This window comes from Triturus cristatus, chromosome 12 (assembly GCF_964204655.1).
Source record: "Triturus cristatus chromosome 12, aTriCri1.1, whole genome shotgun sequence".
Classification (NCBI taxonomy): Eukaryota; Metazoa; Chordata; class Amphibia; order Caudata; family Salamandridae; genus Triturus; species Triturus cristatus.
Window position 1 is genome coordinate 300,890,654 of NC_140595.1, and position 16,321 is coordinate 300,906,974.

At 43.7% G+C, this 16,321-nt stretch overlaps 1 protein-coding gene across 1 annotated transcript in view; it reads left to right on the forward strand.

Moving 5' to 3' along the window:
* Window positions 1–16,321, forward strand: part of LOC146775926 (cytochrome P450 2C23-like) — a 768,862-nt gene that overhangs the window by 515,028 nt on the left and 237,513 nt on the right. The window contains exon 8 of the mRNA XM_085639573.1: window positions 14,966–15,107. Coding sequence (XP_085495699.1) covers window positions 14,966–15,107 — 142 coding nt within the window. The remainder of the gene's footprint in view (window positions 1–14,965; window positions 15,108–16,321) is intronic.

Consider the following 16,321-nt stretch of genomic DNA (forward strand, 5'->3'; position numbering starts at 1 on the left):
ACGGTCATTTTTACGTTTCCTTGCGGCAAACCTAAGTGTCTCACCTCTCACCCCCGCCTTCAATGTGTCCCAGACAACGTCAGCCCTTGCTGAACCTATATTCGTCTGAAGAAATTCAAGAATCCATTTCTTCATCCAGCTACAATAATCTTCATTAAGAAGAAGCCTTCTATCAAACGTCCATTTCCTTGTCGTAGACATTAAGCCAGTACACTCAAATTCTAATATCACCGGGTTATGATCCGATATTATTTTAGGTAAAATCTTTATAGATGACTTTAATAAAATAATATCAGAAACCAGAAAATAATCCAATCGTGCCATCTTTCGGTGTGGAGCAGAAAAAAGTGTGTACCCGTCTTGGCCTGGATTGAGCTCAACCCAGGCATCATAAAGCCCTTGGTCATAGACAAACGCTTGCAAACCCCTAAACCCTCTCGGCTTCCTTCCTATATAAGGTTCGGCTGATCTCAAATTAAAACCTGACGGTAGGTGGATATTTAAGTCGCCGCATACTATCATAGGCTGTGAATACAGTGAAAGTTCTGAACTAATCTCCTGAAAAATCTCAGGAGCATCCAAATTTGGCCCATATATTGAACAAAGTGTGATAACTTGCTGAGATATAACTACCTCGATCATAACCCATCGTCCCAACCTATCTACCTTTTGCTTCCTTACCTCGATCAACCCTTTCTTAGCCAGTATTGCCACTCCCTTTATATTAACAGATTGGGATGTGCAAGCTATTAAATCAAGTCCAAGCGAGCCCAGCCAAGCCCTATTGGACCAAGCTACATGAGTTTCCTGTAGGAATAACAAGTCCCAGGAGCAAGAACATATAATCCTGGCTAACACCCGTCTTTTCCTAAAATTGTTCAGCCCACAGATATTTAGAGTACAGCATATTAATTTCCTCATCTGAAATACTTAACATTCCCAAATTTTATCTCCAAGGCCATTTTTATATAATAATTTCGTAAACTGAATAATTCCTATCAAAAAGCTGAATATATCACCATACAATTGCTGTGGTCCAGCAGCTAAATCCCGCCTGTTCTGCATGCCTCCTTTTTTACCACAGAGCAAATTAAGATTAAACATAGAATCTTTCCTCCTCGCAGAATCTTTTACACCCCTTTCCACCACCGAAACCCCCCTGACCCTAACCCTCCCAACTACCCTGCACCCACCCCTTACCCTTCCTACCCCCCTCCCCTTCCTCCCCTTACCCTCCACATGAGGCATTGGGAAAACCTGTTCCCTAATGATAGTAAGCTTGATGCCCAACTTCCTCCTCTGCGGATTACCACTGCAGTAACATATCAACCAACCAGAGAAAAACAGAGATCCCAGTAAAAACACACTAAAGTCAATTAATGTCCACATATCGGCGTACTCATCCAAAAAAAAAACCCATTTATTGGTTCAAAAACAAAATGAAGCAAAGTGCAGCCCAATATCAAAAAAGAGAAAGTACTTAAATAGACTGAAAATATTCTTTAGCCTTGACTTCAGATGTGAAAAACTGACTGTGGCCGCCCCTGACCACCTTTAGTTTAGCCGGGTTTTGAAGAAACACCTGACAGCCTTTGGACTGAAACATCGGGATAAGCTGTCTGAGCCTCCAACGAAGCTCAACTGTAGGCTGACAAAAATCCGGCCGAACAAAAAATTTGCAGCCTTTCTCCGTTTATTCGGTCGTGCCAGATCGTACAGCTCTTCTCTTGCGCGAAAGTTATTCAAGGAAATCAAAATAGCCCTAGGATAGTCTATGGTTTGTGCTTTCTTCTGCACAAAAGGGAATCTATGAGCCCTTTGAACTTCCTTCCGCCAGTCCCAGTGTCCAGGGTCCGGAAAGGCTTCTGTTAGCAATTCAATCACAAATTCCAACGGATCCGAACCCTCTTTCTTCTCCGGCACACCCAGTATTCTCAAATTATTGCGTCTAAGTCTATTTTCAAGATCAGTGAGTTTTGATTGAACATCATCCCTATCTGCTTTAAAGGATTCAACCATTTTCTTTTGGGCCCCTAGCTCGTCCTCCACCGTGGAGATCCTAGTCTCCGCCTCATTCATCCTTATGCCCATATCTGAACAAGATCTGGCAACTCTTCTCACTGCATTCTGTAAGCGCTTACAGGCATTCTGAGTGCGGGTTAGACCAGCCTGAGTCTCCGCCCTGTGCGTCATTATAAGATCATATATTGTTGCTAAAGTGATCTCTCCAGATGCCGGTTTTCCTTCTATTGTTTGAACCCCTTCCTGAAAGGGGACTTCGCCCAATACAGCAGTCCCAGCAAAATTTGGCGAGCTCCGTTTATCCCAAGTAGATGAAGCCTCTGAGCCTCTCGTAGTCTCAGATCTAAGCTCCCCATCAGGTCGCACCAGGAGCTCAGCAGAATTCTCAGGGACCTCTTCCTCAGCCATCAAACTTGTCCCATCGAGCCAATCCTGTACTGCACTCTCATTCGAGGACCTATCTGATAATGAAAAGAAGTCTTCCGCAATTGAATTCTTATCAGGCAAGTCAGATGGCTCTTTCAATAACCCCTTGCCAGCATGCCGAATAGACTGCTTCACCGCATCGACATCCCCCTCCTTCGAATGAGATAATAACTGATCAGCACTCTCCAGAACTCCATCTCCCAGAATCCTACTCCCCGAATTATCTAAAGTCAGAGTTGCCGATATCACTTCAATAATCTGAGATTCCTGGATATCTGTGCCCTCCTGTGTACCAACCACTAAAGGGGTAGGGTCCTTAATCATCCCTTGCTCCTTACGAGGCGCATTTTTTAATCTAAACATTGCAGGGATGTGCTGTGATGCGATGCTCTCCCCCGGCGCCTCGACCACCACCGTAGCCACATTAGACAGATTAACTGCACCATTTACCTCCAGCTGCTTGTCTGAGAAATCGGCAGGTCCGTCTCCCGCCCACTCTGCTCTCTCCCACCGGCCGCCATCTGCTGTGTTCTCGGTGGTGTGCCGGTCCCTTGGGCGTTGCCTCTATTCCGTCCTGACCGTTGATGCTGATTCTTCCCTGCCATTTGCCCGACACACACACTCCAACAGAAATAATGCCGTGCGCGTCAGGCAGACCGGAGAAAAGCTGTCAGCGCTGCCACTCCTCCGATTCTACCAGGTGAGAGCAACTCCGACAGAGACCGCAAAGCTGCAAGCTGCATGTTAGCAGGGTCGTGGGATGACTCGTATACAATATCGAGTATCGAGTATCAAGGGAGTACACGGAGAGCAGAAGGGCAACACCGGAGATGTCTTTCCGCCGTACTCGATTTCATGAGCCGCTTTAACTGCCTTAAATCGACATTTAGTCCAACACAATGAAGAAAACCGCAGAGGTAGGGAGATGAGGAGCACCAGCTTAACCGGCCACTGCTGCGGCCGCCATCTTGCCCCCTTCCATTGTATTCCAAAGTAATCCTCATGCTGACCTTCCGTTCTTGCAGTAGGTGTAGAATGCAAAAGGGGCACATCAGAGTCAGGCGTTCCCATCTGAAAAGTGTTTCCTGTGGTACTCTGTGTTACCAGCGGTGGGGTTAACATACCATTTTCAGGTACATTGATAGTTTGGGCATGTCCTGAACTTCTGCTGAAAGAATTTAATTGAGTACAATGTCTACCCGAACCAGCACTTTCTCCACAAGTAACGTAAACTGGATTTGGAATTAGAGGCATCTGGGTAGGCTGTCTCAATCTCAAATTTGCAAGAGTAGAAGTGGAACCATTTATCCCAGCAAGGGACAGACAACATATGTATATGTTTTCGTCTGTTCCCAGGCTGATGTAAAAGAACTACAGGACCTATAGTTACTGGGACAGTCAAGGCATCTGATGGATTCCAAACAGTCTTATTATTCACATCAGGCATCCCTATAATTCCACCCACTGGTGTAAAAGGGGTGTGTGGAACTGAATCTCTGGGAACAGCAGGTACATTCAGATTTTTTCCCATATAAGAATTAGTTAAACTCTGGGGTAAATCTTCATAATAAGGTGGTGAATGATTTAGCAATAATTCATTTAAGAATTCATCAGCAAATTCATGATCACTGTCTCCAGTCGGAGCTAGTCTTTTTGACTCTTCATGATGCTTTTTTTTTTCCTTACGCTTCCCACCAACCTCTTTCTCTGCAACTATTAGGGGATACATTCTGGTTCCCTCTACTATATCTGTTCTCCAAGCCGTCTGTTGTGCATATCGGTTTAAAGTATTCTTGTACCTTCCCTGGCATTTCTGTTTCTCTTTTTGATGGGCTATATGCTCCCATTCACTAAGCGCCTCAAATTGCATATGCCTAGGAGGCGGTTTAATCTCATATAATTCTCTCCTCAAATTTTCAAAAATTCTAATAGTAAATGTTCCATACTGTGGGAAAGCGAATGGTCCGTCATTCTCATTGTATTTCATTCAATTTTCAAGCCATGTACATGTGCGATATACTCTCTCTTGGGACATATACAATGATGGTGTACAATCGGGCGGTATTGGTACCCCTCCTTGAGTGGGTACAGGTACATCTCTTTGCATAAAACCCTTCACATCTTTCAAAATGTTCATCTTTTCACAAATTAGAAATTTTTATGAGAATGTGCCATCTTTCTTGTATGGTATGCCCCCACTTTTTGCTGAATTGCTGAATGTACTTTGACTGAGTGTGCCCTGGACTCCTGCCGATCAGGTGCCCAGGGCCTATGTTCCTTCCCTAAAAACCTCAAACCCAAATTGGCAAATCCTGGCTACATGTCAGCCCCTGGTGAATGGTACCCTAGGTACCCAGGGCCTTGTGACCAGGGAAGGCCTCTAAAGGGCTGCAGCACTCATTGTGCCACCCTTAGAGTCCCTGTACCCTAACACACACACTGCCCTTGCAGGCTGAGTGTCTGGGTACAAGACAAAACAAAGAGTCGACATGGCACACATCCCTGTGTGCCATGCCCACCACCTACACTGCCCTAGCATACATCAGCCATCCCTCTAGCTGGGTACCCTATGCCAGTGGTGTGGGCACAGGAGCATGAGCCCTGTGCCCGTACAGTACCCAGGTCCATTCCTGGGCACTGTAAGTGCGGTGCTGCCATTTAAGAGTACATGGTGCTGAGAGCTCGTCAAACACAAGCTCCACTGCACCATAATGGCAACACTGAAGACTGAGAAGTTTGGTATCAAACTTCTCAGCACATTAAACCCGCACTGATGCCAGTGTGGGATTTAATGTACAAAGCCCCACAGAGGGCATGGTAGAGATACCCCGTGAAATCTAACCTACAATCCACATCTGGTCTGAGAGGCTGCCTAGGCTGCCACACAGCAGACATGTTGCTGGACCCCTGGGTAGGAGAGCCCCTGCAACAATGCACATCCTGGGCGAGGTGCTAGGTCTCCTCCCCCAGGATGGACAGGGGAAAGCTTCAAAGGCATGCCGCCTTTGTGAGCTTCCACAGGCCACTTGCTGCCCCCACTCTGGTGGGAAGCCTGACCGCAAACCTCAAATAAGGACAGTGGATGTGCCAGCCTGCCAACCCCACCCCTCAGGTGGGGGAGGCGAGGTGAAGCACATCTCCGGGCCCTCGTCATCTTGAAGATGGGAGGCCCTGCCCAATCAGGACTAGGCTACTGCCCCCCTCCCACAGGAGAGTGGCAGAATAGGGGGTGTACCCACCCCAGGACTGGGACCCATTGGTCCCTGCCCTTTACCTACCTGTAACGCCCCTAAATCTAGTATTTAGGGGCACCCTGAACCGTCCTTCCTTAGATTCCAGATTCCGAAAAACAAAGAAGAGCAAGAAGAAAGAAGACCTGCCGTGCAGCTGCTAAGAAGAGGAAGACACCAACTGCTTTGGCCCCAGCCCTACCGGCCTGTCGACCCTCGAACCTGCTCCTGCTACATCCCGGCACCTCTTGTGGCCAGCAATCTCACAAACCCTGGAGGACCGGGCTACCTTTTGGCTTTAAGCACCTGGGACTCCCATGAGCAGAGGCGCTGCTCAAAACCAGCTTCTAACCCCTGGCATCAGCCCGGAACCGATAACCCTGCACACTCTGCACCCGCCAAGCCTGGCCGGTGCCGGATGAACAAAGACCACAAGGACGTCCCCCCGGCGACTGTGACCTCGAATCCGGCACCCAAGGATTCACCTCAAGGCTCCTGACGACGCCTGAAGCCTCAGAACCAGGTACCCCCCAACCGCGATCAACAGAGGGTAAGATTTCCCAACACCAAAAGGCACCCCTGCACCCGGCGCCCTGTGGCCCCCTCTGCCCAACTCCTGGGTACCTATTAACCTCCAACTACCCAACTTACCTCTCGAAGTGGTGGTGGCACCTGAAGAATCTTCGTCCCCGAGCTTGCAGCCTTTTTTCAACCAGGAGCTTTCCCATTGAAATCCATTGAGCGCCCGAAGACTCAAAAGCACCCTGCACCCAGCAACCCGAGTGGCCCTGGCATTGTAACCTCTACACCTATCTACTTCCCGATTTGCCCTGAGCAAGTGACCAGGAGCCCAGCTCCCACAGCCACGTGGCCTGCTAGTCAGCAGCCACCAACCAAGGCCCCCCTGCCTCCCATAGGATAACATTGGGCCTAACTCACTCTGCACCCGGCTGCCCCTGTGCCGCTGAGGGTGTAACAACTGTACCTACCTGACCCTGGGAGACCCCTGAGTCTGTGCCCAGAACCTTAACTCTGCCAGTCGAGTACTTACCCAGAAGCCGATAACCCAATTTTCCACCATAGGGTAACATTGACTGGTTTCTTCTGAAATTTCTTCTAAGTGTGGAGTTTCTAAAACTTAAAATATTCACCAAAAATCAACCGAGTAACGAAAACGAAAATACTCACCTGCTATTAGGAGAGATCCCAGTGCTGGGTCTTGGTGCCCAGCACTGACCCTGAAAAATATTCACAACCGTACTTACCAGTAACACAATTTTCTTCCATAGGAAATCATTGACTGTTTTTCTGTGAAATTTCTTTTAAGTGTCGATTTTTGCGAACTTCAAATATTCTTTAAAAATCGTACCAACTGTGAAAACGTAATTACTTACCTGTTTTAGATAGAGGTCCCAGTACTGAGTCTAGGAGCCCAGTACTGGATTACAAAAGTAACAAGAACATACTATACCTGCAACTTGAATTTTCTCCCATAGGAAATCATTGACTGTTTTCTATGCAATTTCTTCTAAGTGTCAACTTTTAAAATAGCAAAATATGCCTTAAAATCACAACAGTAACTAAGTCGACTTTTATCACTTGTTTCTAAGAACTGTCCCAGGACTGAATCTAGGATCCAGTCCTGGAGTTACAAAAGTAATCCTGAAAGTAATCTATTGCCAACAACTTAAAACTTCCATTGAGCTCAATGCATTATTGTGTTGCCTATTGCAACAACCTGTAACCAGTATTTACAAAAGTCAATTGCATATAGCAAAAGTATTTACCTAAAGCATCTAATTCTGAGAAAGTATATTTTAATACCTATTGTTGGTTCTAAAATAAAACAGACATATATTTTTTTATATAAACCATTGGCCTAGAGTTCAGTTATTGAGTGTGTGAGACGATTTGCTGACTGAGTGTGTACAACAAATGCTTTAAACTGTCCTCTGATACTGCCTTACTGCTCGACCAAGCTACAACTTTAGAGAGTAAGGTTATATCTAACTTTAGCCTCTGCCAAACCTCTGGGGACTGTGGACTCTGTACACACTGTACCTATTTGGGAACAGTATATACAGAGCCACTTTCTCACAATTTTGTCCTGTACAAATAATTCTCCTTAATCAATTTCTCTTACACTTCCTTGTTTATCTCATTCACAACCAATAGCAGCGCGGCACACTGTCATGTAGTCAACCTATTGCAGCACGGCGTTACACCAACCAATCAATACCAGCGCGGCAAACTGTGACACCAATCTCACTCCTTGCAGCGGCTACCCCTCCTTTACAATCCTTCAAGCCCATTTTCTCTAAGCAAAATCTTCACACAATGCAAGCTATTTTAAAAAACTCTGTCTACTTCACCAACGAAACGACAGATCCTTACACACAAGAATTCTAACCAAATACAATGATCTCATCTATTATTACATACACTTCAAGTTAAAACTCGACCATTGCGATTTTACTCAGGTTGTCGTAATTTCTCCTTGTAAACTGAGAGCAACCGTAACAAACGTATCCCTCACTCACACAAAGAAAGTTCCCTTCTCTTGGTAGTACTGCTGACGATGTCTTATGAACAGCACCTTTGAAACACAGCAGACAACTTACTCAGCAAATGCCACACTGAGACCACCCGTAGGTGTATCCCAGGATCTTAGGTCAGGACGGACCCGATAACAACTTCAACTTTTCTGCATAAAGCGCATCACCCAAACGTGGACTCTAACCACTGCGCATAACCTCATACAGATATTTCACATTCCTGCAATGAAAGCTTAAGCATTTGCAATGCACAACCCTATTAATACTCACATTACTGCTTTAAATCGTCTTTGTTGTACTCCTCCATCAGTACTGCACGTGATAGCCTTCAACTGAACATAGGCTTTAAGCTTGAGCTGGGATGGGGAAACTTTGGACAGGGAGTTTCAATAGGGATCTCAGTAGGGACCCCCTATATACTAACTTCATCGAACAGATAAACCATCCAACACGCTACCAGAATTACTGTTATAACGTCACTGGGCACTTTTGATCATTCACCTTTATATCTGTTATCACTCATATTGGTTCTGATTCATTTGGTCTGCCGATGGATCTTGAATTGTGCCGAGAGGGGTCAGACATAGGGGATCCAACTCAAGCTATCCAGTGAGGACCTGTAATTGGGTAACTGATCTATAAACTCATAAATAGGCTCATATATATAACTCTCACAACTAAGCTGTACAAGTAAAGTATTATCACTGCTAGACCAAACCTCCTGAAGAAGTTCAGTCAAGCTAAGATCATACAAACCATTAATTTGGTTAAAGCATTGCACAGTAATAACATCAGTATCTGCAGCCCATAGATCTCTCTATTAGAACTCAGTCTAATCATTAATATCTCAGTTGGAATGCACATTCAATAATTGGAGATAATCACGAAGAGACAAAACCAGGTTTTAGCTAAAGTTAGACTTTTATGATAATTTTAAAAGGAGTGACTACATCAATATCAGGCATTTAAGACCTAAAAGTATGATTAGGCAAATCGATTTCTGGTTGGTCATTAATTACTAAAGCTCAGGAAAAGTCCAGGACGGGCCATGACCATGGCATATCAAAGGTGCTTTCTCAAGAAAGGGAAAGAATTCTGGTAATAGCATACATTGTGTGAATGTGTCAGCCAGGAGAGTCTGCAAGAAAGTTCAAAAAGTAAGAAGAAGCAAATGCCCAACATTTTTAATGCATCTGCCAATGTTCTTTGTCACCTCAAAGTACAATTTAATCCTCAAGTTCCAGGGTAACACCCCCTGGGTCATCTCATCTGGTCAGACCACTCAGTCCATTGGTCAGTTCATGTGTTGATCATTATGTATGCTGTCAAACCATTCAATACGTAAAGCTTTTGAGCAATTGTCCCTTTGCAAAAGCACATGAGTGAGTTCAAGAGGACAGTGTCCCATGGCAGATGTTCCCTAAGTAACAAAATTGTTGCAGATAGTCCTAGAATGCGAGTGGAAACTCTCCCAATGAGACATTGTTTCTTTTCACATTGCAAGTTTGCGAAGCCTCTCCATGAGAAGAGAATCAAGTAAATTGAGGAAAATGCAGGCCTACGTTAAATTCAGCTCAAGGAATGCATACTATAAAATAATTAGAACTATACATTTCATTTATAACCTTTAGGATCTTATACATTTTTTTTAACTTATTTGCACTTCATAGCATTTTAGTTTTGTTGTAAGTGGCACGTGTAACAATGACATATTTCTGCATTTTCAACGTACTAACGAAAAAAAAAAATCACAATGCAAATTATTAAAATCGTTTTAAGTTATTCACATTAGAAGGCATCTGTTGATTATTCCCTGAAAGATTTCGAGACATTGGTTTTAGTATAAACGTGCAGCAGCACCCTTTTCTCTTTTCTCACTTGGTGCATAATTTCACATGTGCAAAACATAGAGTTTTGGAATGAGACTCCTCAAATACACACACAATGTCATCTAGATGACATTATTTTTATTAATTCTTCACACAGATTCTTATTTAATGAGGATGGTTAATGAACCCTTTATAACTTGTGAGTTATCGCTTTCATATTTCTACTGCATGTTAAATTTTATACCAATGAGATTTACTAAATCATGAACCTATGTTATTCAAAATAATAATTTCATCTAATCTACACTCTTCTGCATACTTTTACAATGCAGTAACTAAGGGCCTCATTACGATGGCAATCGGACAAGTATCCGACCGCCATCATTTCGGGCATGGGACCGTCCGAAAAGGAGTCGGTGGTCCAGACAACCCAATTATGATGTGACCGCCGTGGAGGCAGTCATAAAATGCTGTTTACCATTGCGGCTTGAGCTGCAGCCCAGGAAAAGGGTAAACAGCATTTTTCAGACATCTATGCACCATGTGCCAGGCACCATGTCGTGCCTGGCCCACAGTGCAGGGGATGTTTGTGGGGGCACCTGTGTAGCAGAGGCCCACGGGGGCCCTGCTAGGGGCCCTAAAATCCCTTTCTGATAGCCTTTCCATGGCGGTCGGACCACCTGGAAAGGCTGTCGGAAAGGGACATTGTTATTCCTACGGCGGTGCCTCCGCAGGCACCTCCCCCATTGTAGGGATTATGCTCCGACCAATGTCCCAACGGCCTCCTTGAGCCTGTCGGAGACGTCAGTCGGTCCCTCCGCCCGCTGCACTCCGACCGACCGCAGCATTATGCAGTGGTCGACCCGCAGCCTGAGATGTCGGATCAACTGCCACCGACTGCTTGTCGGTGGCAATTTGCCAACATCATAATCTGGTCCATTGTCTTTTCAATATTTTATCATATTTCTTCAATTTATACTTAGCACAATTGGTGCAGGTTTCATCATTTTTGTCTTTAATGTGTCATAACCGGTTTTATATGTCAGTTAAATTTCAGCAGCTTATCTGCTTCATCATTACTATAAGATGAACGAGAACGGTAAGTTTGAGAAAGGATGATAAAGAGTACAATACATCTTTAACCACATAACCGAGGAAGATCCATCAAAACAATTTGTTTTAACATTGGATCGAAAATGGAACTGCAACCTACTTTTACTTACTCCAACTCATAGTGCGACTCAGTTGAAACCTTTCTGTGTGATTCAACAATCTCTTCATTCGAAGATTCCCCCTGGGACCAGTCTCAAAACCCAATGTAGTTCATAAGTGTTTAATTTCCCTCCCTGAGGTCCAGAGTGTATTAGTGCACAGGAAAGTGCAATCACTGCAGAACTGGGGAGAGCATATGGGAAGGAGACGGTCCTACAAGCAGTGGTCTAGAAAAGGGATCTTGAGCAAAGGGATGGTAGGGTGCTGCCTACCCCAGATTTTTGCAAAGAGGCACATCTAAGGACCAAAGAATAACAAGAAATTGTGTCTCTAAAAGCCTTATTTAGAGTGTGTCGGAGTCTGACATCTGCCAAAAAGCGGTGAATGTCGTATTCTATCATATTTAGAGTGACTCTTAATATGATGGATGGGACATCTGCCACTTCTGCCATATTTAGAGTGACTCAATATGATGGATGGGACATCTGCCACTTCTACCATATTTAGAGTGACTCTTAATAGAATGGATGGGACATCTGCCACTTCTGCCATATTTAGAGTGACTCTTAATATGATGGATTTGACATCTGCCCCTTCTAGGCAGATGTCCAGCATCCATCCAATCTAAATAACAGCTTAACTCTGAATTTCCTCAGTCTGACTCGGTGGGCTCATCGGTGCATGAAGCATTAGCATCTTTATTTACTCATAATAATAATATCTGTTATATCACCTGAGAAAATGGTCATTTGCACTAGAAATGGTGAGGGCAAAGGATAGCTATTCTGAGATATGGACTCTTGGCTATAACCTAAGCTCCACTTGCCTTTCTCTGTCTCACTCTAGTCATTATTGACTCGGTTCACTAGTGCATAAGGGCCCTGAGTAGTCTAAGCTATAGTCATCTAAGTTTAAATATTGTTTTTAAAAGTTGTTGATAAAAGAGACGAGCTGGTGTTGAAGTACTATATCTAAAGTCTGGATACACACTGTGTATGTTATTTTATATTTGTGATGGAAACTCAAAGAAACAATAAATAAAAAGAATGTGTAATGATTGCAAGAACCTTCCAAAGGAATTCCCAATGTTTCTTTTGATTCACTAAAATACTGTATATCCCCCGTTTACAATGCTTTATCTCTGTTTGAGATGTCAGTGTAGTCTTCGACTAAAGGAGCCATTTCAAGAGAGCCAGAATAAAGGCAGGTGCTTGGTATGTCCTTTTCACACACAAATAGACTCGTCCATGCTGCAGGTATCGGTAATTCTTAGGTGGTAGAGATACCACCTAATACATGTTGAACCATGAGGTCATCTAACACATGGGTATTACTGAGAGAAAACAACATTTGATTGCTGTGTTTTTTTCCCTTTTTCCCCACTGGATATTTTGGCTACTTGCTGAAATTGAAATGTGCAGCTGAAAAACACCTGACCTTTGGTTAATGATCTGTGTGCAGTAACTATGAATCAGATAGAGATTGTGGCACACCTTGAGTAGTATCGTAAACGTAAATGTTGTACTTAAATGTAAATCTTTTTTTGGGTGCAGGTGGGAGCTGCCCTCTGATCATTGGGCATGATTAACTTATCACTCCGAATGCGTTGTCATTGAATCAGAACAACGTCCCCACTGTGCACTCTGAGTGAAACTTAATTTTATTACTGTAATGAATGTTCGTATAGTCATCCAAATTAATTATGCAAGTATTCATCTATTTAATTTCATCTTGTTTTTGAATGATTAATGTTCATCATGTTGCATCATCACACGCTGAGTTTTTATATTCTACACAAATCCCAATGCATTTCGGGACAAGCCCTTCATCAGGAAATAAATCCTGCAATGTAATGCACAATTAAAAAAAATATATAGGTCCCAGAAAACAGCCGTTCTTGAAGTGAAGCAACAAAGTGACCGCTATTTTAAAAGTGAAGGGTATGAAAACCAAAAGAAAATCCTAGAAATTACAGTGACAGTCACCCAAATAAGACTGATGGTATTGACTTATCCAAAAATGATACCTACACCAAACTCAGGTGCCTTATAGAACGCGGGTGCATTAAGAAACAGCAGTGAAAATGGTAAAGAAAATGTTAACCGAACAGTGAACACCAAATCAAAAAATGCGATCAGAATGTCCTAACTACCAGACAATGCAAAGACAGGTATTTCCGCTAAATTGTACAATACCAATGGTGCCCTCTCTATTACATTTGTTCCTCTGCTTCTGTGGAATCTTATCCCCACCCATGCTGTCCTAGCACTACCCTGACCTGGAATGTCATGCTCCTCCCCACACTTTTCGTCCAGTCCTTGAGGCAGGAGGAGGCGTCAAGTGTCCTAGCTGTAGATCTGAGAGGACATCGCACTGCAGGGTTCTAGTGTCTTTATGACATGACACCATGGGGTTACTGTAGACCTTGCAATCCTGACTGAGCCGGTCTCGTAATGGAGCCCCATCCCCAATTTACTGCCTACTCCTTATCCCAGAGGCAAGATCTCAGAATTGCCTCCTAAGAAATTGAGAATGGTGTGAGCCTCTTGTTTCCCCTAGGCTGTTAATGCAACTGCCATGTTCTACTAAAAATGGCTGACACCTGGGTCCTTGGTACTTTTGAAAAAAAAAACATAGAGGTAGGACTGGAGAGAGAACATACCAGATCAACAGAGGTCCAGCAGTCAAAAAAGTTTCTGAAATAGCTACAGAAAATTAATGATAGCACTAGAAATACATTCCACTAGTTTAAGGGAGAAATGGCTGGCAGAAGTCTTCACTTACAAAGCAATTTTACATAAATAAAGATGAAGCTGCTTAATGTCCTAGAGGTGCATGGGAAGGAAAAATGTAGTGGTATGGAGGTGAGTGGTGGAAGTTAGTATGGGATTAAAGTTTGCAAGGCGGTTGCTTAAGGAAAGTAAATGATGTTAAATTAGCAAGATGTGGTGTCCACCATATAGCAGCTTGTTGTAACATCAAGGGAATGAGAGGGTATGTCCACTGAATTAGCAGAATACCTTTTACCACAGGATCTGGTGACCCAATACTGATCACCCAGCTATGAATCCTGTTGACCTGGATTCCAAACCACATCTATCTATTTCCAGGTCTGTCCTAAGCTGCAGAAACGTAGGGACCAGGAGATCCTGATAAATGTACTGACTGGTGGCTCGAGTAAGTTCAGTGCTCACCTTAAAAGCCCATGTGCCACCAAAAGATATATGCATTATTTTGATAGGGGCTGCCATAGGATCACCCCTAAGGATAAAGGGCCTACGCCTTGAACCGCAGATCGTCCCTTCTAAGCTGCACAAATGAACTTACACCAGCTCATACTGGAACAATCTGTCACCTTCAGGTGATGCCATTCCCTCATACCCAGCACATACATATTGTGGAAACTCCTCCTGTCATTCAAGGAGAGAGTGCTGTCTCTTCCTCTGCCTGGGTACACCAGCTGAGGCCCCCCTGGGATCACCAGCAAGCTTCCACAACCTTGCGAAAATGGGTACCTGGTCTTCAGGGTGCTTTAGCCTGAACTGTGAAGGAACCAAACACAACAGCAGTATGAATGCTACTATAAACCAGAGCTTTCATTTGTGTTATTTCTTTGTTGAATGAGGACCTAGTACATTACTAATAAATAATCATTATTTCCTTATAACCTATTTTGTTTTTTACCTCTCAGGGAACAGCGGTTGTTACCAACTTCCCTTCAGTCCACTACGAAGAGTCTCTCTGGAAGTTTCCCCATGAATTTAATCCTTCAAACTTTCTGAATGACAATGGGGAATTTGTCAAGTCGGAGGCCTTCATACCTTTTGGAGCAGGTATGGTTAGCCTTTTTTTTCCTACCAATGCATTGGATCACGATACGTTGTTGAATAAGAAGCAGAAGAACAACTTTGTGTTATTTTCCTCTATTCAGAGTTTCGTCGTAGCGGGAGACGCCAACCGCAGCTTCAGTCCAGCATCGCCTGGGCTTCCAACTGTTGTCACACATTCTCATCATAACATTCCAGGGATGATGGATGTATGGGATATAGATCTGTGCATCATCCCTTAGATACTGAACACAGATATGGAACACAGAATACCACATCACCGCTTTCTTTACCTAATGAACTTAAAGCAATAAATTCACCAAAAACACAGAAACCATAAACATGTTCTAGAATATAGCCAAAAGGCCCAGATACACAGAAAGGCAAAAACCTTACACATACTGACGTAAACGTTCCTGTTTCAACCTCACCCATTCTGATCTTACACTTCGACCAGTGGAAGAGGAGAGGCCACACACACCTCCTCCTTCTTCCACCATTGGGGCACATTTGGCCACTCTGTTGAGATTCCAAATCCTTTGATCATGAGTTTTGATTACATTCTTAAAATAGTTTAACCACATTGTATGGTTGACTGAACTTAGACAACTTGAGACCATTTTTCCTTGGAGATTTAATCTTCACCCAGTCCCCAAATCTCACTAATGTCTCTTTGACTGCTTTGTGTCCATCATACCAGATTTTCTCACACATTTTCATAATTTTTTTCTCTCTCTCTCTCTCTCTCTCTCTCTCTCTCTCTCTCTCTCTCCGTCTCTCAATATCATCCACCCTCCTGCATTTACACTTCACCTAACTCGGTACAACAGCGGTATTGGGAACTCGGCCCTTAAACATTTGAAAAGGAGATACTCCAGTAGTGGAATGCGGCATGAGGTGATACTCCACAACTTTTCTCTTCATGCCATCCTCCCAATTGACCCCACTCACTAAAGACAGTTGCAAACACTCCTTCAACACTTTGATAAAGCATTTCACAACACCATTGATTTTTGGGTGGTACAGTGTAGCTTTCTTGTGCGTGAATCCTCTCACTCTTAGAAACTCTTTAACAAGTGCAGAGGTAATTTGGACACCATTATCAGTAATAATGGAGGAGGAAAAACCTTGCCTCTCAAACAGTTCTTCCAAAAACAGACAACATCTTTAGACTCAACCGAATTCACCACTTTTATTTCTGGCCATCGCAAAAACATATC